The following is a 27,652-nucleotide window of genomic DNA, read 5'->3' on the forward strand; positions in this document are numbered from 1 at the left end:
CATTAACTGCCACTTTTATGGAGGGGAAAGGAGGTGTAAAATCGTGTAAATATGTGTAAACTGATTATACGGTTAAATTACTGAAGAAATGTTTAAAAAACTGAATTGTCGAGAAATCTAGTGAAATTAAAGCCGGCTTCTTTTTTGCTTCTTAACTTAAATTGTTTACTTGGTCTCATCACTTTAGGCTCAAACGCAATTCTATTTTATTTACCTCTACACCTATTGGCCCTTGAAACAGAGTATGAAGGGGAAGGGCATAAAAATGTACCCCAAAGAAATGGGACACCCGTACACATCATCATGTTCTTGATTTCTAGTGCGGTACTGGAAAATATCAGTTTCTATGACTATCTAGCCCTTACCCTTTAAGCTAAAGAGAATTGTGACACCCCCTACCTCTTCACAAGAATGCGCAAAATGAGGGGTAGGGGTACAGGGAAAGGCTAATGCTGTGTTCACACCAGATGCAGAAGAAGAGTCGAGTGCGAGTGATTTATATGTTCCTCCTGCACACACCGACAACAGTTCATCAAACTGGACTTGACTCAGTCAGAAGCACTGCTGAATGCTATCATTATCCAGGTTAAGTTTCTGGAGGAGATTTGATAAATGGAGGATCTCTGAAATGATCTAGTGGACTCAGACACTGCTCCAAACGAATTGATGCGGTTTTTCAGCCTTCATAAAGCACATAAACACAGTCATCTTCTTAATAAAATCCATGTTAGCCAATTAGCAACGAAGCTAGAGTCACCGTGCAGACAGAAGCCCCGGCCATCATGTGAATCCGCATCTGTTGTGAAGTGAATTTGACATGCGAATGAAGCGGATTTTGACACGCGAATAAAGAGGGTAAACTCAAATGTTCACGCGTCTATTTATGCGTGAATAGTGCGTTTTATCTGCGCGTTTGGTGTGAACACAGCATAAGGGGTAGAATTACGATTGGGCCTTACACTTTGTTCTTGCAATCTGATTCATTGTTGAATAACCAATGGAGCATGCTTTTTAGCCAATAGCCAATTATATATTATGAACTTGGCCACCTCAATCCGGCAATTACCTGATGAGAGGTGACATGTGGTACACAAAGCAACTAGCCGGGCTGACAGCCCAAGAGCTGACTGTCAACAGTGCGTCTCCCCAGTGTTCTGTCGATTTGTCCTACCTTTTCAGCACATTTTGATGACGCAATATACTACCCATCAGATTTTTGCTACCAGTGTAAATTTTGATGTGGAGTAGTGTAATATAAAGCTGCAATATCGCCCCCTAACCTACCTAATCCCTAACCTCAGAACCATTTAAATACAGTGTTGGCAGCTAAATCTGATGGGTAGGACAAAATGTCAGGGTACCGGTGTTGCGTCATCAAAATGTACTGCATACTTTCTGAATGGGACAAGGTAGGACAAATCGACAGAACACCAAACCTTAAATTAGCTGAATCATGTATTCGTGTGGTTTAAACTCTGTAATGGGTTTTTAATTGAGGTAAAGTTTCAAACAAAAAGGACCCATAAAGAGACAACAGACATCAAAGTCATTGGTAGTTCCTGTCTTGTTAGCACAATTTCATGATGTTTTTCCAAAATTTGACCTTTAATTTTTGTTTTAAATTATCTTTAACTTCATAAATCACAGATGGACCAACAATGGGATTCATGTCTGTAAATTAAAGAAAGATGGGAGAAAGAAAGTGGCATTGTCATCTCAAATGAGGATTGGCTGAAAATATCTGAATTACAACGGGCTACTTCCCGTTCTTTATACTGGAGAGAATTTTGCTGGAGAAATATTATTAGATTTTTCCTTACTCCAAAACAGAAAAAGTCATTTCATGGAAACTCAAATTGTTGGAGGCATTGTGGTTCACAGGATGCTAACCATTTTCACATATTTTGGGGAATCCCTAACATTAGACGTTTTTGGAAAGAGATACATAGTACTTTAGAATATATCTTAAATTTTTCAATTGATTTTAGCTTTGAGGTACTTCACCTAGGTATGCTGTCAATGGACTCCTTGGACAGAAAAAAACAAATATATGTATAGAATTATCCTTGCTTCAAGTAAAAAAGCCATTACTAGATGCTGGTATAAACCTAATCCACCACAAATGCAAGATCTGATAGATGTTTTGATAAATATATTCATTATGGAGAAAATAACATACAATGTACACAACCAAACAGATATATTTGTCGACTTGTGGTTTAAATGGATTGAATACATTACTCCCATTCAACCAAATATTTTTCTTCTATAGAATTTTAAGACTTATTTTCACTGGTTATATTGTTTTCATTGAATTATATTGTTTTCATTGAATTGGATATTAGTTTCAAGCTAAATCTTACCATGTGTGGGCTTTGGGCAGGTTGTCTGTGTTGGCATCAATTAAATGAATAGTGAAGAGTCTTGGTCCTGCAGAACCTGTAGAACCTTACAAAGATACATTCTAGTTATCACTGTTCTCCAAATCATCACACTCAACACAAGTCAGCATGAACACATCTACTTTAACATTCAGATTATCAAGCAGGATTGAGCTTGAGATTTATCCAGCGTGTCAATGTGTAAAATAAGGCTGCACAATAGATCAAATAATTATTCTTAATGTGATAATAATAAATGAAATATCCATATCACAAAGAAGTGCAATAATTTACACTTGTTTTATTTGAGTGCTGCATGCATTGGTTGTTTATCCAAATCAGATGGGCCTTACTACATTGATACCTGCCCCCACAGTAGGTGTGAATAGCATTATTGGCTAGAAGGACTCAAAGTTAAAGCTAAAGGGCCTCAAAGTGCTGAAAAGAACTACTATTAGCGGTAGAAACAAAGAAAATGACAACAGCAAAAAATAATCTGACTAAAATATCTTGCAGAGACTTTCAGCTATTCAGAGAGTTTTAAACTCTAAATCTTTGCACCTTGAACTAGACTAAATTAGATTTAATTAGACTAGAAAATATTGAATGTCTATATTTGTTTATTTTAGTATGATCATTACATTAAAGTTAGGGATGCACCAATACCATCTTTTTGGACCGATCCGACGCCAAAATTCTGAGTATCGACCGATACAGATCCAATCCCAATACCGTACCATCATTCTATTTTTTTATTTATTTTTAAAGCATAATACAGTTTCTACAGTTCTTGTGATGAACTCAAATAACAGATCTTCTTAAGTAAAATAACAGACCTATAGGCCTACTGTATATGACAGATGACACAATATAACTTAAAACATGATGCTTGGTGTAGACTAGGCTACATTATTGGAGCATTTATTATGGCATTGATCTGAATGGTTGTGGTTCAGTTTATGTTACCTTTTTTAATATTAAGATTTTTATTTGAAATCTGTAATAGGCTACCACTATTGACACTAATCATTGGTAAAATAACCAGCATTTTAGCAAAGCCTGACAGTTTCCTGCAGGTCTGATGCAGAATAAACTATCAGAGGCCAATTTTACTTATCAAATCCATATTGTGCCTGTCAGTTTCACTTCTATTAATTAAATCAACTATTTTTATAACAATATTTTTACAAATTCGCTATTCACAGCATTGAAAGTATTCCCCTCGGAAGAATAAACTCGGGCGGAAGGATGAGAGAACAGAAACTCTTTATGAGAATAATTTTATGAAGCGGCGCAAGTAGCGTCTGCCCAGGCATTGCATGAATGAAGCGCTTGATGCATCACTGAGACACAGCGCACAGCTCTTCAGTACCTGCAGACACTTCCAAATCTGAGCAGACCAAAGGTAAGAAATCAGTGCGTTGAGGATCTGTCCAGTTTATTACTAAGCCCTTTTTTATTAATAATTTCAGGTAGGCCTACTTTGTGTGTGAAGAGCAGGTTATAACCCTCTCTACTCAAGTGTTGCAAATGCGATCTGCTAATCTAACAGATCTAACAACATGATTTAGAAACACCATTCAACTCCTTGTTGCATGTCAAATTAACCCATTTAATGCAAAACTAAATGCATTTTTCCAATAATTATTTAAACTAACAGGAAAAAATAGTCTTGGAGAAAGTTTTTTGTGTTGCCATAAACAACTGCAGCACGTAGTTTAATTGTGAACGAATGAAGAAAAATTGACAGGCGCAGCGGGGCGGGGGGGGGGGAGCAGTAATTGAACATGAATTTAACCTCTTGAATGTTCATCTGTGCTTCACATTAAACTATAGAATGGCTTCAGAACATGTGGGATATAGTAGGCCTACATGACAACCTTCTAGTACCTTATAATAGGCTACCCTTCATGGCTTTTGTTGGCTTACACAGAATATAGTGCATGCGCAAGATCGGATTTAGATCAGTAACAGCTGGGCGACACCTGATCCAGCAAAAATATGTGGTATCAAACTGATATCTGATCCAAGTATCGAGATCGGTGCATCCCTACATTAAAGATACCAAAACTGATTTTTTTTAGGATATATTATTGTGCAAAAACATAGCTAATACAACACAAAACAACAGTATTGTGCAGCCCTATTGTGAAATCTGTTTTCACAGGAATAGCTAAACAAGGAACATTGTTATTTACTCACACTCCAATTGCTCCAAAGTTTATTTCCTTCGAACAAACACAAAAAATGGTGGAAACCAGTTGCCATTGACTCTTATTATATTCTTCCCATACTACAAATGTCAATGGCTACAAGTTTCCCTCATTCTACAAGACATCTTTTGCCTTTAACAGAGTAAAGAAACCCAAAATGTTTGGAAGTACTCGAGGGTGAGTAAATTAACACATTTTTTTGATGAACTATCCCTTTAATGGCTAAAAATGTGGCTTTTCTTTAGAACAACAACAGCATGCACTAAGGAATTGTGCATAATAACTTTCAGGAAATACGTCACTAGACTTAAGGTCAACACAACAACTAAATAGTGAAAGACTAGAGAGCTTGACATCGGCATGTGCATCTGTCATCTATCAAGAATAGTGAAAGTGCGCATGGCTTCTCCATTAGCCACCTTGCAGTGCTTTAAAGCCTTGTAGAGGGACGCGTGTGGAGCCTGTCACGAACTGTAAGAGTCTGCCTCTCCTCTCCTCGTCAAACGACTCCACCGCCTGCCAAAACCACTTCACGATGTTGCTGTCAGCCACACAGTGCTTCAGCCGCGTGTTGGCCTTCCAGTCGTTCAGATCGATCTTCCCCAAACCACCGATGATCAGCTGCAAACACAGAGAGAATCCAACAATAATTACTGACCTTTTAGTCACATTTATCAACATTACAGCTCAGAGAGGAAAGGAAAATACATGTAATGAGAGCCATTGAAATAGGCTCGATGAGCAATATACTGTACCAATAAATATGCCAATTACACTAGATGAAGACGCAGTATTGGATTTGTTTGGGGCCAGTAAAAAAAAAGGTTAACAAACACCTACTTTAATTCTGTGGTTACGCATTAATTTGACATTTAAAAACACAAACAGTAAATGATTTTAAATGTTATAAATGTTTAATAATTCAAAACTCTTGGCAGTGGTGTTTGATGACAAATGAGAAGCAAATTAGCATAACTGAATGATTTCTGGATCATGGTGTGATACTAAAGCCTGAACTTATACAGACAAATCGGTCAGCTTTGCAAATAAATTACAATTATTAAAAACAAACAAAGAAACATTTAAAAAGATTAGTTAACATAAATAAATATACACATGCATATATGTATGTATGTGTGTCTGTGTGATGAAAGATGAAAACCTGTCACCATTGACTTCTATATAGTATTAGTTTTTTCTGCTATGGAAGTCAATGGTAACAGGTTAACACCGGTCCTCAAATTATCTCCTTTAATGTTCAACAGAAAAAAAGTACAATGCGTTTGGAACCAACAAAGAGTGAGTAAACGATGACAGAAATTTTTGTTCTAAAGGGCAACTATTTTACCCCTTTTCAAGATTTAATTTAAGTCTTTTGTGTCTACAGAATAAGTCTGTAAAGTTTCAGCTCAAAACATTTTTATTATACCTTTCAGAACATTGGATTTTCTGCTCTGAACACACTGTAGCTGTTTTTGTTGCCTGTGCCTTTAATGCTAGTTCTTCCTGCCCACCGTTCCTACGTGCCTATCAGAGTGAGCCTCAATCTCTGTCTGCATCAGAATAACACCACAGTGACAGACATGAAGGAAGCGGATCTCATGTAATGTTTGTAAGAAATACTACAGTAAGAACTTTCCTAATGAGTATTTAATGTATTTGTTGAGTTAATTCAAGCCTTTCTGCAACGATGTGTCACACACAATGTCGTTACAAAGTTCAAGCACACACACAGACAAACACAGACACACAAACACACACATATGCATCTGTGTTGATAAAGTAGAGACTGTAAGTCTTATTTGTTATATTTCGGCTAGAATAAAGGCAGTTGTTAATATTTAAATACTATTTTAAGTTCAAAATTATTAGCCCCTTTTAACTATTTTTTTTTTCGATAGTCCACAGTACAAACAGCAAGTCATTGTTGTACAATGATTTGCCTTATTATCCTAATTTGCCTAGATGACATAATTAACAAAAATAAAAATATCTAGTAAATATTATTTACTGTCATCATGGCAAAGATAAAATAAATCAGTTATTAGAAACGAGTTATTAAAACTATTATGTTTACAAATGTATTGTCTTCTCTTGGTTAAACAGAAATTAGAGAAAAAATATAAAGGGGGCTAATTATTCTGATTTCAACTGTATCTTGTTAGTAAGAATAATTTTTTTCACTATTTTTAAAATTAGTATTTTTTTTTTACTACTTTTACTATTATTACTATGCATTATGATACTGATCAAAAAGATTAATTAAATTCTTGCTCTGTGTTTATGAATAACACCCTGGTCTATAGTTATTTTCTAAAACAAAACAAAAATAAATAAATTGTTTAATTGACAGGATTTTAAACATATCTGTTCATTTTTGAACCAAGAATGTTTAAAATATCATATTAGGTTTACGATTCTCCAATTCATTATGTAAAGCCCTTTTAATATCTCCAGTCAATCAGCATGCAATTTCAGCGAGCATCAACTGTCAGAATTACCTCAAGTTCCTTGTTGTCGAAAGGCTTGAGCAGATGCTGCGGTATGAGTTCGTTGAAGCCCTTTTGCAGGGCAAGAAACTGTGCCTCGATGCCTCGCATGAACCTCCAGTTGACGTACAGCCTAGACACAATCAATCATCACAGAGCAGCAATGGAACAAGGACAATACTAACAGGCATCTGAAGCCCACAGTTCTCCATTAACATCCTCTATTTGGTAATGACTCCCGCACAATAAAAATTGACATTCCGCTAACATTCTTGATTGGCAGCTTATTTACCAAAGGGTCACTTAATCAAACTGACAGAGGAAAAAGCAGCGAGGCTCCTAAAACCTGAAGCCAATAGCCAGAGAGACTGCTGCCCTCTGCTGGATGACTTTCTTCCATTATGAGAACAGTTATGATGTACAATCCTGTACCTCTTCATACTTTACTACTTTTTTTGGCTATTCAATGCCACATAAGCAACTTAAAACTATTTCATAGCAAAATTAATATAGATAAATATATATATATATTACTTAATAACAACAAGTTTGTTATTTTAATAAGCTATTTTGAAGGAAGAAAAAGATACATTACAAATTTTCATTATTTTTAAATGTATCATAAATAACTCAACATTCTTTATGAGGATACATTTATAAAAACAAAGTGCTCTCCATATAAAAATCTCCTACTGCAGTAGTCTTTAAATATTTCACACCTCACGTATTCTTTCTTGTTCTCCTCTGTGACTGGGATGTTCTTGCCATTTGGTTTGAGCTCATGTTGGAGGAACTTGCCGAAAGCATTATGTTCTACGCAGAAGGTGTGGTCCAAAACAGATGTGATGTCATTTTCTCTGAAAAACATGAGAAAAATAGGGCAAAGTTATTCTTACTGTTGCTTATATTCAACAGATGACCCATCAACACTAGACCTTTTTCACATTTCTGGGTTTCTCAGTAGCGGAAGTCATCATAGTTGGGAAAGCTTAGAGCGCAGTGAAAAGAAGATTAAAACAAATAATTGTTTTACAGTCTTATTTGCTGAAATAAGAAAAAAGCCACAATGGTGTTATCAAGACATTCAGAAAAAGAAAATAGATAGTGTGAGACTGATGACGTCAGCCAGAGCAGAGAATAATTTTTTCGAATTTTCGAATTTGCTATCCTGTCACATAGGCACTGCATTAGAAACACCTCGCACAAGCGGTAATTCGTTTTTTGTAGATTATATAATACAGTACATACATAAATTTAATTACTAAAAACCTTCAAGGATTTAAGATGCTGATGACCCATAAATGCTTAATAACAGGCTTGTGAAAATTGTGTTTTTCTGTCAACACCAAAATCAACATAAAATAGGACATTTCACTTAGTTTTGTCTGTTTATTTTCATACTTTTTTACATTTGAAAGGCCAAACATCACATGCAGCACAATAAATGTGACCATGTTTATATGCTTTATCACTGGAACTAGCACTTTTTAATACTGTTCATATCAGACTGTACCAAATTGCATGTCACACACATCATATTTACACTCAAAGCTTCTATTGAAATGTTATAAATAAGCTTTAAAAGTCTGTCTCCATATTTCAAGCAATTTCCCTAAAAATATTTTTTTTTGTAATAAAGCCTTTATTTTGTTATGAGTTATTAGACACCTGACTTTGTCCAGCAAAGCAGTGTGTACTGTGACGGTTGGGTTTAGGGTTGGGGTAGATGTTAAAAATACAATTTATTGGGTAATCTAATAGATATAAATAATAGACATAATAATACTCTTTACAGCTACTGTTTTTAAGTTACTGGGACAGTTGGGTTTAGGGTTGGGGTAGACTTTAGTAAAATACAATAATTGGGAAATTTAATAAATAATATAAATAATTCTGGCGACAAAGTGGCGCAGTAGGTAGTGCTGTTGCTTCACAGCAAGAAGGTCGCTGGTTTGAGTCTCGGCTGGGTCAACTGGCGTTTCTGTGTGGAGTTTGCATGTTCATCCTGCGTTCACGTGGGTTCCCTCCAGGTGCTCCGGTTTCCCCCCACAGTCCAAATACATGCAGTACAGGTGAATTGGGAAGGCTAAATTGTCCGTAGTGTATGAGTGTGAATGACTGTGTGTGGATGTTTCCCAGAGATGGGTTGCAAAAATAACAAATGTTAGAATAAAATATATACAATAAGAAAAGTCTGGGTACTGTAGATATACAGGCTTTATTTTAATAGTTTAAGCTATTAATTTAATTATTTTAAAAAGTCCAAACGACTGCCTCTTTAGTTCTATTATAAAACTACTTTGAAACAAATTATGGAAACAGATGGCACAATTTGTCTGCAAGGCAAAATTCCTATACTTCCTACACCCATGTGGTCATATAATTATTAATTATAAAAAAATATAACAGTTTGATATCAAATTATACTACTTCATATGTACTCTAGGTATACGTATACAACTAAATATTTCATTATCAAGACGATATGATTACGGGACAAATTGTTTTACTGTTACGCTCCCCTGTGATGTTGTTTCAGTCAGTGCAAAACAAGAAGCAAGAATAACAAACTAGAGAAGAAGACAACAGATGTTAATATGGACAATAGAATTTGTGACTGTATTAAAATTACCAGAAACTGTTAAAAAAAAAAAGACATTTGTACAAAGACATTTGGTATTCCAAATTACATTTGGAGAGAAAGAAATCCAGACAGTGGACAATGATTAAAGGTCCGTTGTTTTTATGGCTGTTATATATTATAGTACACTTTTTAAGGCTGTTTGTCCGACTGCTCGTACATAATGTAAATAAGAAGCCTAATGCACTGTAGTTTTAATGATGGTATAGATCAGTGGTTCTCAACTGGTTTGGCCATGGGACCCACATTTAACCTTGGTCATCAAGCCGCGACCCAAATTTTTAGGAACTATAATATAATTTTAGGAATTATAATTAATTTGTATTTATTTGTTAATATAAACAAGTAGTGACAGATAAATTATAAGAAAATCACCAAGACTTACAAATAAACAATATTTTACTGCTGTCATTTAACAAAATGTATTAAATTATGGTAATATTACAGAGTAAAAATGTCAAATACATTACAAAACAGTGCTTAGGGTGAGGAAAAGTTCAGTTACCATTAACTAAACTGAACTGTTAATAAAACGTTAACCTGTTAATCCTGTTGAACAAACCAGCAAATTAAAGTAAAGTGATTGAAATAGTCATAACCATTCTTATAATAATCACCAGTTGTTTGCTCTTCTGCTATTGTGTGGGCTTTCTTGGCCTTTGCTACATGGTGAGCACAGTAAGATGAGCGGAGTGCCTGTACTTGTTTTGAACATGAAGATGTTCTGCTCTTTTGTGATGCCCTCAGCTATTGGAGTCGCCTTTGAAAACAGTCCACAGGTTTGTCCTTGCAACTAGGATGTTTGGTTTCTAAATGTCATTTTAATTTAGAAGGTTTCATGCTCTCTTGTGAGAGCACCTCACTACACACTGAGGCTTTAAGCCTTTTTTGTTGTCAATATATGTAAATCCACATTTTACATATTCGGGGTTGTATTTCCTCTTCGACATATTTGTTGCTATAATTATATGAAATTTCCCCCGCATTTCAAAAGTCTGATATACGCAAAATAAGTTAAAAATGAAACGTTTGTTGTTGTTTTTTTGATCACACACTCCGCGACCCACTGAAAATGTTCCCCACCAGTTGAGAAACACTGGTATAGATCATGGGTCTCAAACTCAATTCCTGGAGGGCCACAGTTTTGCTCCAACCCTAATCAAACAAAGCTAATCCAAATAATCAAGGTGTTGAGACTCTTTTGAACAACTTGATTATTTGGATCAGCTGTGTCTGATTAGGGTTGGAGCAAAACTGTGGCCCTCCAGGAATTGAGTTTGAGACCCATGGCATAAATGTTTTGATTTTATTATTTTAATGCTAAAATCAGAATTAGAAGGGGAATGCTGTCACGTTAATAACATCTTGAGTTTTAGCCATTCTATCAATTTCTTAAATTCAGGCTCTCCACACAACTATTACATTCTACTGAGCTAAATCCATATATTTTTCATAAAATTTCACTCACAGGATCCAGACGAGACTCTTGTGCAGCTCTGGGTCCACGGTCTCAAGGTCACAAAGCTGAATGGGTTTCCCCAGGAGCTGCTTGTAGAAGGGCAAGGTGAAGCCCCCGTTAATGTAGTGCCCGTGGAAAACAGCCAGACCCATAATCCGCCCAACAAAGTGGAAGTAAGACAAGTGATCCTGAAATGAACAGCAGAGGGCGTGAGTGAGAGGAAGTTTGATAAAGCCCTGCAGCAGCAAAGCAACACATGGACCAGCTTTCCAAGCATACATAACAACCACCACACGTTTACTAAAGAGCTTTATAACAGGCTGTCAAACTGGCCCTTGTTTAAAAAAGAAATAGCAGGCAAAGGTCGCCGTGTGACTTACAGGGTTAATGGAGGAGTCTGGGTTGATCTGTAGTGTGTAGATGTTATCGGTCGAGTACTGAAACAAGCCATAGTATGGATTCAGCATCTCATGGCAGAGCAGATATAACCACTCCCTGAAACACAGGACAGAAATTCAGACACAAACGTCAGATTTTTTCAGAAAGCCTGCTGGCTGCTGTTCAGTCTAAACCGTGTGCTCAACAGGGGAACACCTGCAGTATCGTGAGCATGATGCTCTGCATGCTGATAAGCCTGGCTGAGATTCAGCTAAACTGCTGAAATTATGAAGTCAAGTCTGGCATATGAAAAGAGATGGGGGAATAATGAGGCGCTGGGGAAATTAATTAATGAGAACCTTTCGTATGGAACAGATTCATATGCTACCTAGCAACTCCTCCGTAATCCAGCCCCTCCTCGCCTCTGAACTTCACCATCAGCCGCTTCTTCAGGTCTTTGGGTCTCATCTTCATGATCTGCCTATAAGACTCCTACAGAGAAGACAGAGGAGCAATTAGAGCACTCACATTTCCACATCTACCAAGGACTGCTCCTATCCACAAAAATATTTGGCAGCAAAACTGTTTTCAACATTGAAGACTGGATAATGACTGATTAAAAAAAAAAACATGACAGGAATAATTGTTTAAAAATATATTAACACACACTGTGGAAGACATTGTGTCGAAACATCTGTTTTTGTATTACCTAAGAATGTAAAATAAAAGCTATAAGAAAGTAATTATTTAATGAGTTCGAATCATGACCTTCTGAATAACATTATTGACGAGTTTAATAAAAAATAAATAAATAAATCAAAAACACGAGCGCGCAGTTGGGCTGCATGAAAATCACAATTTTTTGGGCTTAAAATCAAGATTATGATTTGCTCACATTTCTGTAGATGTAAAATAAAGGTTAATATGAGTAGCCTACTAATACTGTTATTTCTCAAACATATAGTAAACAACAATAATAATATTAGGCCTATGTGTAGGTCTACTGTTGGTTAAAATGCTTAATTTTGTATAGACTTGAACAGACTTTAAAAATGTCCTGGTAGTTAATTCACAGCAAAGCGATGACATTAGAATACAACTATTCATAATTCTAAAGTTGAATTATTATGTTTAAGACATATACTTGTCATTGACAGCATTATTAGATCATTTTATTCACTGGTAAAATGAGACACTTGTCATTATCAGTTATTATAATTAACATTATATAGGCTAGATTAGTTACACTGAAGCAGTATACATTTATTTTCATGCACAACACTTTGTGTTCGCGATGAAAGAAAAAACATATCAAACGCTTGTCGTAATCATAATTCTAAAATGTGATAGCCGGTTTCACGTTCACTTCTGAGGGCAGCTCATGGCTGCAGTCACTTTGAGAAAAAAACACATCCATGCAAATCATACTTCGCCCGCGCGGCTCTCTAACGATGACTTGGTGCAAAAAACTGAACGCTATTTACAACTTTATTAGATGTTATTCACATCCTATGCAGGTTCTGTTCACTAAAGTAGCCATCAATGGCAGGTACATGCGCGTCCTCTCTGTAATTAACACCTCACATGTGATTTCGCAGCCCCAAATACATCTTTACATTGAAACAGAAATGACATCTTGGATGAATTATACCATATAAATACAGTTTGTAGCACTTTTAACGCTATCTGGAGGTGTCAATGTTGCTGTAAAAACTTGTGCGTCCGCCTTTACGCTTCTCTCCTGACCGTGAAAATATAAATGGCCAAATAGTATAAAAGCAGAATTAAGATTGTGTGTAGAGTCGAATCGAGATTGTGATATTTTTGGATTAATCATGCAGCCCTAGTACGCATTGCAAACTTTATTACAAAAAATATATAAAGACAAGAACAAAAGAAAACGGTTTAGTTTACTATACAGTAGGTCTTATTTATTTTGATAAAAATCTTAAAAAACAAAAGATTAAAATCATTTCCAACCCCAAACATTTCTATGCATAATAACAAACAGAAGATCGCACAGATGACTCATCAAATTAAAATAATAAACATGCTCTCCTAAAGTGTCATTTTACCAAAAACAGCAGTGTTGCTGAAGACACTGATGTTGGCGTTTGACTGCCAGAGACCAAAACGCAAGCATTAGTATGCAAAAGCTAATCGTGATGCATCCCGTGCCACTTCCAATGACAAAAACAGTTCCTCAGCACTGAATTATGCATGCACTACATGACTGGCACTATTCAGTACCTCAAAGATCTCCTCGCGGGACACTTCTATGCGGCAGTGGCCGGCCTGAGGCTGCTGCAGCGAGAGCTCATGCCGGAGAACTTTGAGTTTCTGGACAAGATCTCTTTCGTAGCGCACCGGCAACTCTCCATCACCCTCCTCCATGCCAACCTCCATCTGCACGGGCAGAGCCTGGCTCGACTCCTTCACCTGAGAGTGTTGGCTGCAAAACACACGCAAACTAAAACCGTCACTCTCTCATAGCAGTGGACCATGAAATAATCATGCATTATTTGGGTTACGCTCCCACAAGGGACGATTAGGAATTAAATAAATGTTGAGAATTAATTGAATAAACCTTTACAAGAGCAAGCAATTATCATTGCTAGCAACTAATTACACAGGGATGATTTATTCATTGTGCTGAATAATTAACAGGATCATTTAAGAGCTGGGATGAGTAATCAGATGTTATGAACGGAGCCGATGTGAAAGATGTTTTACCTCATGATGTGGTGTAACCTGGGGTCGGTGAATTGCGTGGTTCTATTATTGTGGTCGACGAAATAAATTCGTCCTGACACAGTGCTCCTGATCTCCCAGCCGGGCGGCAGTGGGCCCAGCTCCTCACAACTCACGCTGTTCAAATCCCTGAAGGAGCAAGCGCACCCATCACACCTGCTGTCTCATACATGTATAATGTGTCCAAACCTCTGCCCTTTTACCCAGTTCCTCAGTCGGAAATTCATCTCTTATCCACCAGCCATGATGTGCCAAGTAAATCCCCTAATTTACCAGCCACAACTAATCGTTATTTATTTTTTATTTTCAGATTCATTTATTTCAATTTATTTTATTATACCATAAGGTAAAATATTTTTAAACTAAATCTAACCCAATATTTAAAATTAAATCTAAACTAGGGATGCAACAATTGACCAATCTCACTATTAACCGCGCTTTAATTCGTTAATTAATCGTAAAGCCTCTCAAAAGGTGAATATGCGCACACACTAGATTAACTATGGCTGAGGCTATTAACTAAGGGCCCTTGACAAGTCGTGTCTTTTGCACACTTAAGTTCGCTATTTAATTTCTTGTGAGCATATTAGGGTGAAGTGCACACGGTGCACCATGAGTTACGTGATAAGAACTGACCAATAAGCTTCATACTTTGTATAAAATATATACATTTCTACTCCAAAGAGGAAAAAAAAATATTAAATGAATAAAAAACAGAGCAATTCCAATAGGGCCTATGCACCATTTCAGTGCTCTGTCCCTAAAAATTGCAAATGTTATAGGTGATAATGTATATATAGACAATACATTATACAGTTTATCAAGTGCCTTTAGAAAGATGTTCAGCAGCCTTTGACTACATTTGTTCTCTTTAAAAGGGAAATACTTTGCTAATATGATGCTTAAACTTATATTAGAAAACTGTATATTTTTTTCTTTTTTTCTTTATTTACTTATTTATTGATTGATTGATTGTTTTACTGTTTATTTTTCAGTGTAAAATTATTACTTATGTTTAAATGCCAAAAACATTTATTCCCTTATTTTTAAGATTAAAAACTGTTTGTTCTTTATTATTATTTTGTGCTGTATTATTTAGTTACTGAGAAGCAATAAATAGCACTTTAAAATATGAGAAGTGTTCATGTGATTTTCTAAACTAGTAGTGTTTTGAAACCAATAAATGCATAATAATCATGATAACCATGATTATTCTGCAGACTTTGATCGTACAATCAAAATCTAATCGTTGCATCCTTAATCTAAACCTAGAATGTAACAAAAAAGTTTATCAAGGCTGTATTTTTTTGCTAAAAATTTTTTTTTATGGTACTCGTATTATTATAAAGATGCATATTTGTATAATATAATAATGTATAATAATCTTTTTTCTATATATCAGTTCTTCCCACACAGACTTTACTTGGGCGGGCCGCTCAAATATATTAACGAACACCCAAGTATATTTGGTGATGACACATGAATAATACTATTATTATCATCGTCCGTTTACACTTTTTTTTTTTTTGGAAGCCAAACATTCGCGATCGATCAACCAGTGGATAATCTTCTCTCGCTCTGCATGTTTCGTACTGCTGTCTCTATGTGTGCCAGATCTGTCAAACCCTCACACAATATTAGGTGTTCTGCAGACCCACAGAGCCTTTTGCGTCGAAATGCGTCCGGATGTAGTTTCTGAATCTCCTAAAATGTCCAGGATTCAGCTTTTGCTTTCTAACGTTACCGTTATTTGTTGTTTTTGCATTACCATTTTGCAGGGAGAGAAACATTAAATGACTAATTATTTAATAAACGACTCAGATAAACCATATACTCGGAAAAAACAAAATGACTATCTATACTCCATCTATACAGGCTGCAATATATTTTTACAACATTAGAAATGGTTAATCAACTTTTCAATCAAATCTTGCCGTATTTATATAATTTACACTTTATATTTTTGTAATTATTATAATTTTTAAGCAATATTGTCTATTTTTTTCCCTTTTTTTTCTGTTATTTCACGTTTGTTGTATATTTGCTTTGTCAATACTGTACAAAATATCATGCCAATAAAGCAACTTTAAAGAGTGAGAGCATAAAATAGCATAAAAGTAAGAGAAATAGTCTATTTATTTTATTTTAACCATCTTTTTTATTTTACTTTAACCTACTGAAATAAAAAGGTTTATAACCAGTATCATATTAAAAAAATACAGATAAAAATCACTTTTTTGTTTGTTGCATGTAGTTGACCATTTATGTGCTGAGAGTAAAAGGTGTTTCAATCCGACTACCACTGCAAGTATATTTCAAACCTGTGGGAAGCACTGTATATATATCTATATACCATCATTATATACTGAAATCTATATATTACATAAAACTAAAAAAAAAGCTTTTAAATTTTATACAACCATGCCTAAAAACAAAAAAAATCTACTCAGTACTTTATTAAAATATGAAATAGTTGCCTGAAGGCATTACAAACATGGCCAACATGTGGACTGACTTGTCTTAGTAAAGAGATGTTGGCACAATGGAAGATCAAAACAAACAGTCGGCGGTTTCTGAACTTTTTCAAAACATGCTCGCATGTGTGTTGATTAAACAAGCATGTGATTGGGCCAAAGAGAAGGTGCCAATTTAAGAGGTCACGCGCTACAGTGACTAAAATAACCTTCGACACACACAAAAAACACCTGCATTTGTCTGCTTGACTTGTATTGATTTCCCGCCTTGCTTTCCTCAAGTCTCTTTCCTCGTTCTCCTGATGACGAGCAAATTATTAAGCTTCACAATGTCAACAGTAGCAGCTATTAAGTGAGATGATTGTGCTGATTATCAAGTTAGCTGATTGTGGACATTAAACGATTAGAGCGATATTACAATAGCAGCAAGAAGCAATCAGAAAGGGCACAATCGTTATTTCAGTGAAGGCGGGTGGTGATTAAACCTACCGGGGTATTCTGGGATCGTGCCAGGTGCTCACGCCAGTCTGTGTGTGCAGAAAATAGACTTGGCCCTGCACGGTGGTCCTTTGCTCTGTGGTACAAAAGAGAAGAGGCACACGTCAAGAGCGAACGAGCAAGACAGCAGTTTTACATGAAACCTGAAAGAGCGCCAGGGCTTTTGCAACAGAACGCCCGGCTTCCAGTTCTCAGACTGCACAGAGCCAGTGTGGCATGTCTAGGCTGAGATTTAATTACACTGGCGCCGTCCGGCGATCACGCCAAAGGGCCCGACCACAACACCAGCCGGGTCAGACACAGTTACACTCCAATGAGGGGCTTTAGCGCAGTCAATCCACCTGTATAATGCAGGCTGCAGCGGCCACATGGCTCAGCTAAAGCAGCAGTGCCCGGCTGAATGGACTCCTTTCAGAGCTCAGTCTCTCCAGTTCACTGCACTTCAGTAGCCTCTACCCAAAGCGCTAAGCTGTATTAGTCTCAGCAGACTCCGACTGTACTGTGGGTAAGAGATCAGGTGCACACTCCAGGGATGTGCAAAACCACTTGTGTTTGTAGTTAAATATTTATATATATACTTCCATTGAACAAAGCTAGCCCTGTCTTTATAACAAGTGACCTGCTGATTATACATAATGACAGAAAAATTACTCGCACCAGCTTATTTGAAGTGCATTAAAGGTGAAGTTGTTAGAAAAGTATTGCTGAATCCCAATAGCGTGCCTTGGAAATAAAATGGATCTTTCTGTTTTTAAGCAATACTGCAGTGGTCATTAGATATTCAGTCAAATCAGCTTCCTCTCTCTTTTGCAATGACATCTCTTCTCTAACGATTTGTTTACTGTTGTGATGGCAGAATGACAAACTCGTTCTCACTCTACACCAGGCATGTCCAAACTTGGTCCTGGAGGGCCGGTGTCCAGCAAAGTTTAGTTCCAACCTCAATCAGACACACCTGGGATAGCTAATAAAGCTCTTACTAGGCTTTCTAGAAACATCCTTGCAGGTGTGTTGAGGCAAGTTGGAGCTAAAATCTGCAGGACACTGGTCCTCCAGGACCAAGTTTGAACACCCCTGCTCTACACGAACATTAAATAGTACAGTTCCCCAAAAATGAAAATTCTGCAATCATTTATGTATCCTTTCAAACCAGTTTGAACACGAAAGAAGAAGATATTTTAAAAAATGTTGAAGAGCTCATTATGTGGGATCATGTGTGGACAGGCCCTTTTTGATAATACTGGTAAATTCGATCCGTCAATTTTCCGGAAAGAGAAGTTTTAACATTACCAGTAACTTGCCAGAATGTTGCTGGGAAGACGTCTATTGGCCAATCAGGAAATTCAGACACATTCACATCTGCGTTGTTTATGAAAGTACAAGCCTTTTGAATATTTTTCGAGATACATTTAGCTGCTAGATGTTAGTCAGATAATGTTTCTCTGTTGCTTCTTAAAGCCAAATGTGGAAGAAATTATCGCTAAAATGCTTACGATAAACCTCTGTTTATTTACCTTCGAGCTCTGCTTCAGTTGCTTGATGCGTGTGCACGTAAAGGTGTACTCTGGTGAGCGCCAGCACACACACATATTATGTACATCTTGATATGTTCCTCCATACATTTTTAAACAAATTGTTCAGAACACTTATCCATCTACACAATTTGTGATATTGTCAAACTGCGATTGGCACTTCTGCCTATGAATTTGTCTGGGACAAAGCATAAATGCTAACGCTATAAAAAAAGGTGTAACCATCAATAAAAGATGTTCTATGTTTACAAATATAAACGCAGATGTTTAGAGCTCATTTCTGGATAAGGATGACAGAATTGACCAAAATTTTTTAATGGATGTGTGAACATCGCTTTTTTGAATTTACCGGTAAAGTCGTTTTAGAAATTTTCCGCATATAACAAAATTTTCCTGATATTTACTGGTATTTTTGTGTGAAACAGGCTAATGAAATCCATGCTATGAACAAAACATCCTATGGATGTCAATGGCTGCAGCTTTCCAACCTTTTTCAAAATGTCTTGGTTGTATAATGTATACACTCATAATTGATGTAACAACATCTATTTATATAGTATAATAAATGTTTTTTATAATGTATAAAAGCTTAGAACTATTTAAGTATGAGTGAACGGTGAATAAATGTTAATTTTTGGGTGAACTGTCCCTTTAAATGCAGCAACAATGACAATAAAAAACTCTTTGATAAGCTCCACTCCTGACCATCTTGCCACATAATGTGGTTAGGCTTACCATAGCCCTCAGGGAGGTCGGGGGATTGGTGTCCGTGCGGTCGATTCTGGGGGGTGTGCGTGTGCCCTCGGGAATCCTGGTTTCTGATGCGTTGTGCTTGGAGCCGTTGTTCCTGATTGGGTGACTCAAGTGCACGGCAGTTGCCCCCTCCAGCGGCTCCTGTGGGATCGGTGTATGGCATGGGCTCCTCCATGAAGCAGCTGAGAGGCCGTCCGGGTCCCGAGTCTTCAAAGACTGGCCTGAATAACACACGTACACAGAGCAGGTGTGAAAACACACACATTTAAAGCACACAAAGAATCTGCTTTCACCTGACATTAAAGGGTCATGAAACAACAAAATGCATTTTTTTGAGATGTTGACAGTCATATGTGTCCCACGTTGCTAAAAACACAATTAAGACACATATATTTCACTATAAAAGTGAAAATTGTTTTAGTTTTTTGTGTTGTTTTAGCAAATTCGTTCTTCCGGTTTAAAAAGAAATTTTGAAGCTGCGTCACGGCGATGAGATCATTGTGTAAATTCCAGTGAGGAGATTGGCTGTCTGTACCGGCTGGTACAGTGACATCATTGAGTTTTCAGCACATCTGTTCATTAATTCATAAGAAAGACTTCATTTGAACCAATTAGCTTGCTCTTTTGTGAACAAGATGGAATGTTAATATGCATGATATAGCTTCAAAGACTTCTTTTACCTGTTACAGTGTTCAGAGAGACGCCAAGTTGTGTTGTCCACCGTAATTTAAACAAATAGTAAAAGAACTGTTTAGACACATGGGTCGTCAGTGTTGTGTTTATAAGGGTGCTTTCACACTTGGATCAATTTCTCTAACCAAATCGAAGTTTGATTGTCCTGTTTCTACTGATTTGGTAAGTGTGTGATTAATGTTCTTTGTATATGTTTATTCAGAGGCAAAGTTAGTTAGTATCGTCAGCAGTATTCTTTTAGTTATGAAGAAATACCTCAGTCAAAATGATTCAGTTACTAAGTTTACAGTACTTCAATATCATATTACGGACTGAAAATCCTCCAATTCCACACAGCTTTCAGATATGCTGTGAATGCTGCTCTCTGAATCACTATTTATTTCCCCCGCGTCTGTGTTTGTGTTGCCGGTGTAAAAATCAGCTGTATTACACGTACTGAAATTCCCCTTTTCATGCAAGCCCTTCCCTCTTTCGCCACTCGACACTCCCACCTAAACAAAGCTGGACTCACCCACTTCCTTGACTTTTTTCAAACTAGAGGTGTGAAAACACCCTGCTGAGACAGAGGTGGTTTTGAGGCCTTTTAGAGAAATAGATCACCAAAACTGATAATTCTGACATTATTTGTATTCAAAACATGTTTAAATTTCTGTCTTTAGGGGTATAAATAATGTCAGACTTGTCTCTATTTTGAAGAATGCTTGACCTCCATAGTATTTTTTTTTTAATATGGATGTCAATGACTACCAGTTTCCAACATTCTTCAAAATATCTTTTTTTTTTATTTGACGAAAAAAAAAAGTCACAAGTCTGGGAAGCTTAACATTTTAATCTATTTATATATATATATATATATATATATATATATATATATATATATATATATATATATATATATATATATATATGAATATATATATTTTTTTTTTTTGGAAGTGAACTATCCCTTTTAATTTGCATTTTTAATGATCTTTCACAAGTGGTCAACTGAGACTAATTACCATTTCCACCTCATATTAATGCATCTCTTATGACCACTTGTGCTCAGGTTTCGCCAGGACCCTTCCCTCTTATTCTGTCACACCACTTATGAGAGTAAAACAAATAAACGAATCAGGATAAGAGCAAACAGAAAAGCGAAGTAAATGCTGCAAATTGAAATTATATTTCTGATGTCATAACATAGGCCACATGGGTAAAACCAAAAAAATTTATATTAAGCAATCTTATAATAATCATCACACTATCAAATCATGTCAAATAGAAAAGCCCCAAAACTATTTTCCCAAACATAGCGTGCCAAATCCACATACTAAATATTGATCATCAAAATAGTGATGAACTGTGAAACTAACTGGCCTTCGGGAAGCTCAAATAATGCGCTTTCTATCTGGGCAGACAGCCAGTCAGTTCCAGTGCTGAATAATTGTGCATTCTCAAGACGTGTGTTGACTCACCCTTCATTCTCTACCAGTCCTCGACAGTCCACCACAGGCCCTCCACTGCCAATTCTGTCTCTGGTCTGCAAACTCACTACAGTAATGATGAAAACAGTTCAGGTCTTTACACTGAGCCATTATTTTTGATCAAATACAGCATAGATTAACATTATTCTGAAAACTCATATCAGATTTCACACAGTGTTCCTAAAGCGTATAGACACTTAAAAGTATGACCTTCACTGTAACACTCTGAAATAAATGGCATCAGAAAACAAATGCTTCGTGATTTTCTCAGAAGTTCACTGCTTGTGTTATCCTTCTTAGACATCTTATTATTCAGTACATTTTTAAAAAAGTGTCCCTGAGGGGTTTCTAAGCAGATCTCGAAGCCATTATATCTGAAAAACTCTATGAATACGTACCAACGATTTGTCCACGGACAGCATCACTGTCAGATGGGTTTAACTTGCATAAGTCTAAACGCTGGTCTGATGATCAAAAAGACAAAAACGATTAATATATGCAGTTATCAAACATTTATGACTACATACATTTTACTTGAGACATATAATGACTGTATTATGGCACAATGAAGAGATTAGGGGTTGCTATTAAAGCGTCACACTCACAGCCTGTGTCTTTTAGTCTGCTGATAGCGTTTGACAAGAGCCGCACGCAGCCTAAGAATCCCGCACCCTGCTTCTTATGGATCTTCTTATGGTTCCATACGCTAATGGTGATGGAATCGGTCTTCCCAATATACCTATATACACATCAAAAAATCTTTAGCAAGAGGTTCAGCTCCATCCCTGAGGAACACCACTGATAAGAGGATGAATTTGCTCACAGGTCGTAATGCTGATTCCACTTGGGGTCCAGTGTGCTTTTGACCGTGTCTGTAGAGTGGCATTGACCCGAGCCGTCCACCACCACTTTGGCAAAAGGATCAGGCAACCCTGTAGCGGAAAAAGACAGTATGGCAGGAAGACAAATAAATAACAGAGGACAAACCCAGACGTCACACGATGTCCTCTGAAAGAACGGGTACAATCTGGATGGCTAAGCAGCTTTCACAATGAATGCGCCAAGTATTTAGATAGACTGCAAATATATGGATGACTTTACAGATCTCTAAAAAAAACAACTTGAAGCTTTCAGTTGCTAAATTATTTCACAATTTGAGTTCAGCCTTGATGCTTTCATTTGAGTGATTCTGCCTGTTTTCATACCACGTCGATATTACTGTATTTGTAAAGGCTGTAACAGTCTAAATGACCTTTGAAACGAAAGCTTGAACATTTTGTTTTTTCAGATTTTATTTATTAATTTAAAATGCAATGTTCTGGTCACAATTTCATTACATGAAACCATCTAAAAGCATAACAGCGGACATGCTTGACATTTCATGCATGCGAAATAATGACAGGCTGAAAGGAGTGATTTCTTTTAGTATTATCCAAAGATTTGGTGTTATTAATGAGATAGTTCATACAAAAATTAAACTTTACTCACTATTTAGTAAACCTTAATTGCTACCAAGCCTTTATGAGTTTCTTTAATATGTTAAACAGAAAAAAAAGATATTTTAAAGTATGCTAAAAACCTGTTACCACTGACTAGCATCATACAAAAAAAAATAAATAAATAAAATAATATGGCAGTCAATGGTTACAAGTTTTCAGCTCAATATCTTTGTGTTCAACAGAAGAAAGAAACTGAAACATGTTTGGAACAAGTAAAGGCTGAGTAAATGATAACAGAATTTTCAGCCTTGAGTGAACTATCCTTTTAATAGCAAATAACTTGTATTTGTCTATCTAAAAAACCAAATGCTCACATTTTGATGACTGTTTTCAGAATTTTCCGATTTAGTTTGAGATAAGCAATTAAAATAGTTTACTTCATATTTCATGCTTCTGTTCTGCAAAGATATTTTAAGAAGTCATTTGGTTAACAATCTTGACCAATTTATGTATGGTGCATTTGACCAGAAGGTCTTTAGCTAGATTGCTTTGCAAGTTTATCAAAGAGATTAGTGTATAAATTTCATTGTATCATTTATCTCATTAATTTGTCATATTAGGTCTTTAAACTCTGACGTTTTGAAGTTTTACTTACTTGTCCCTTTTTTAGACATTCAATTGGTAATTGGTGAATTGGTAATAATATAAATAATAATAATAAAGTGACAAAAAGAAGAACCAGTCAGAATAAGTATGCTCATTTTTTACATAAACATATATCATATTACAGAAACCTGGGACAAAGCTGAAGGAAAATGAATGAATGAATATATTATAATACAAGGCAAGGCAATTTTATTTATATAGCATGCGTACTATGATGTTGATGATGTGACAATGAAAAAGTGATTTGATTTAAAATAAATACAATAAAATTTATATAAGTTTAATAGCTAAATGTGTGTATATGTATATATATATATATATATATATATATATATATATATATATATATATATATATATATATATATATATATATATATATATATATATATATATATATATATATATATATATATGTTCCTTGAGAAAAAATATAAATGAGATCGACCAGCCATCAGAACATACTTTTTTGAGAAACTCTGGGCAATAAAGACTTCAATAATAAAATAAAAATAAAAACATTCACACACAATAATAATTCTAAGTAAAAAAGCTGCATGAAATTGGAAAAATCTAACATTGCAACTTTTTAATCGCCAATATGTATTGCGATATAAGTAATTTCACTAGATGAGTTGAATAACAATTTGGAAAGAATTGATTATTTTAGATTGACTGGGATGATTCTGTAGAGGAGTCCATATGCATAAAATATAAGAAACAATCTACAAGTTTAGACTAATTCAATAAAGAAAAAGATACTAATTAAATACTCGGCGTTTTATTTTTATTTTTTTTATTTATGTCAAACTGTAATCAGGTATAAAGTAATTCAATAATTAAATGTACAATCAAATACTGCATGTTTTTATTAACAATTTAATCATTATTCATTTGTCAAAGTTACAAACGGTAAAAAGTTTAGGCCTAAATGCTTTCAAAACCCTCTCACTGTCAGAGGCCTCAAAAATGACTTGCAAAATGATCAATTATAATCCAGACTCAACATTGCGAATAATCACATTGCGATATCGATGCTGAAACAATATATTGTGCAAACCTACGTCCAAGTAAGTCTAAACTCAGCAAACGTTTGGCCTCAACTGAAAAAAAAAAAAAAAAAGATGGACACAATTTGCTTTATGGTTCCAACAATGCCACTGATCTTACAGATTCACACCCAGGCAAAGTTCTCTCTTAAAACTTGGGCTGGAAAATATTGGCAAAAACTGATATTGCAACATGTTGTTATTGCAATATGAACACAATTTCACCAGATGACTTTAATAGCTCTGTTTAAATTTATCATTTTAGATTGATTGGGATGATTTTGTATGGGAGGGTATCTGCATGCAATACAATAAACACATTACAAGATAAATACAAAAGAGCAATGATGTGCACAAAATAATCATTCTTTATAGTTTTCAGACAGAAATTATATAATGTACAATTTGTAAGGACTTGTAAATTGACTGTAAAAAGCGATTAGTGGACTTGACTTTAAAGGGCACCTATTTTACCCCTTTTACAAGACGCAGGGTAAGCCTTTGGCGTCTTCAGAATGTGTCTGTAAAGTTTCAGCTCAAAATACGCATCAGATTATTTATTATAGCCTCCAGAATATGCCCATTTTGGTGTCTGAATATACTGTAGCTGTTTTTGTAGCCTATAACTTTAAATGAAATTAAGGTGCTTCACCCAGTTCATTGCATGTTACCATGCATTACGTCAGATAAACAGCAGTCAGTGACAAAGAAAGACTCAGATAAAGCTGAAATCCAGCTCATTCCTAATTACCAAGCAAGTTAATTTCATGTAATTGTGCTGGAGTTTATTCAAGCGTTTCTGAAATGAGTCTCAGACAAATGCTGTTTGCAGTACACACACATTTTAGCGTTTACGGACACCATGGTGATTATAGCAGCAAAAAATTACATAACGATTTTACTTATATTATAAACATGCTCTGTTTTAAAAATGTTTTAAACTTTAAAACTAAACTAAAAATCCCAAAGTTGTAACAAATATTTTAATCCCAGTTAATTTGCAAAAGTTCTGTGAAACATGGCGTCGGTCAATCAATTCGGTGGTCGGGGAAAACCGCACTCTTAAGGCACATTGCGATGGGCCTCAAAATCACTGGGATTTGGATATTACTGCTTCAATCTTTCGCTTTTACACTAGTACTTGCTAATTTTAGCGAAAACATCAGATGCTGTTGGTTGGTTCCTGTTGGATGTGCACCTTTTTAACCAATAAAGTTTGTCTACACAATTATAACGACACAGATCATTTTGTCTAGTCATGCCAGAGTCCCATGGAAAAAAATTGATGGACAGATGGTAATTTGTGTGTAACTTGTCTTTATTTATTTATGATTTAATTACTTATGAGTAAAAAAAAGTCCATGCGGGTCAGGTAGTTGAAACAGTAGGCTGCAAATAATTAATTTGTTATGAATGAATTAATAATTCATATTTAATTAATTCACCGCCACCTACGACGATTGATCGCCCAACCCTTCAATAGTTAAATGAATTTGATAAAAAGTGCAAAACATTTTCATGCTAGAAAGCATGTTTTTATGCTGGAATGTAACTGATATGCTGCAACGGCTCCTTTGAATACAAGATCAATGTAGCAAACTTTCTCGCCGTTGACGCTCTTGTCACCTTCAGTGTGCAAAGGTAGGTATTTGTCAGAGTATTGCACCCAATTTGTTAAGGTTAATTAAAAGCAACACTAATCGGTTAGAGGATCAGACATCATGCATTCTAGATGAAATCTAATAAAACCACATCATTTCACCAGCAACAATTAGACTCATAATTACGGTCCCAGAGGTTTACTTTCAGGTCATGCTTATGCTCATTTCAGGCATAGTCAGGAGTCCTATAAAATGTTATTTGGCAGCTCGACAGTGTTATTGAAAGGACAGTCTCATGCTCTGTGGACCGTTCACTGGGTGGCGTGAAGCTATGAAGAGCCTCCTACTGAAAACCTTTCAGCCAGGAGAAAAACACTGCTGAAAAATACATGCTGCATCTGTTGGAGGACATGAATAATAATAATAGTCCTGCATAATTACCAGAGACAATTGGACTTTTTGCACATCTTCGTCATGCATTCTCATGTGGCCCTTTGTTACGCGAGAAGCATAATGGCCATGGCACAGAAACAGGATCTATGAATGACGCACACCAGGCATTTGAATAATATGTGGGACACACACGGTCGAGGCCAGTGGGGTAAACAGGCCTGTCAGTCAGAACAGCTGGGACAGAGAACACTGGAGAGCGTGCTCATGCTGGAGTGGGTGGAATCTGATGGGGAGCCACTAAATGAATATGTGAATTCCCTCAGTGATAAAGGCAGCCGGTGGGCGTCTCTGAACAGCTCTCGAATGTTTCAGAGATGCACAGACATAAATGCTTCCTATACAGCCATTTCTGTGAATGCAAGGGATTTATAGTCAAATAATACTTCAGCCTACAGCGATATTTAGTCACACATGCCGATGTGTGTATTTTTTTTACTTTGCGAATCATAAAATTTGAATGTGTTGAATATCCTCTACTCTTTTCAATATGACTGGGGAATTATATGGAAAATTTATGTGAATGAGGACCGGAGCTGTCAAACTTCAAAATAAAAGCCAGGTAATATGTTACTGAAGAAGTTTATAAAATACAATGTTCTTATATCTGTCTTATATCAATATTCAATTTATTTGAGAACAGACCAATATACAAGTCATTATTCACAGAAAATCCACACAATCTCTTCTTGGCATTTCAGAAAGTTCAACAGTATCAGT

At 35.9% G+C, this 27,652-nt stretch overlaps 1 protein-coding gene across 4 annotated transcripts in view; it reads right to left on the reverse strand.

Moving 5' to 3' along the window:
* The window catches only part of smurf1 (SMAD specific E3 ubiquitin protein ligase 1), a 78,323-nt gene that overhangs the window by 3,153 nt on the left and 47,518 nt on the right, over window positions 1–27,652 (reverse strand). The window contains exons 3-17 of one of the 4 annotated variants that reach the window (XM_005164115.5): window positions 22,552–22,660; window positions 22,334–22,467; window positions 22,127–22,192; window positions 21,720–21,795; window positions 19,552–19,790; window positions 17,276–17,360; window positions 14,295–14,441; window positions 13,812–14,013; window positions 11,950–12,053; window positions 11,564–11,678; window positions 11,193–11,371; window positions 7,803–7,940; window positions 7,096–7,216; window positions 5,014–5,215; window positions 2,364–2,439 (exon numbers count right to left, since the gene is read on the reverse strand). In XM_005164115.5, coding sequence (XP_005164172.1) covers window positions 2,364–2,439; window positions 5,014–5,215; window positions 7,096–7,216; window positions 7,803–7,940; window positions 11,193–11,371; window positions 11,564–11,678; window positions 11,950–12,053; window positions 13,812–14,013; window positions 14,295–14,441; window positions 17,276–17,360; window positions 19,552–19,790; window positions 21,720–21,795; window positions 22,127–22,192; window positions 22,334–22,467; window positions 22,552–22,660 — 1,993 coding nt within the window. 4 annotated transcript variants of the gene reach the window in all.

Source organism: Danio rerio, chromosome 3, assembly GCF_049306965.1.
Source record: "Danio rerio strain Tuebingen ecotype United States chromosome 3, GRCz12tu, whole genome shotgun sequence".
Taxonomy (NCBI): domain Eukaryota; kingdom Metazoa; phylum Chordata; class Actinopteri; order Cypriniformes; family Danionidae; genus Danio; species Danio rerio.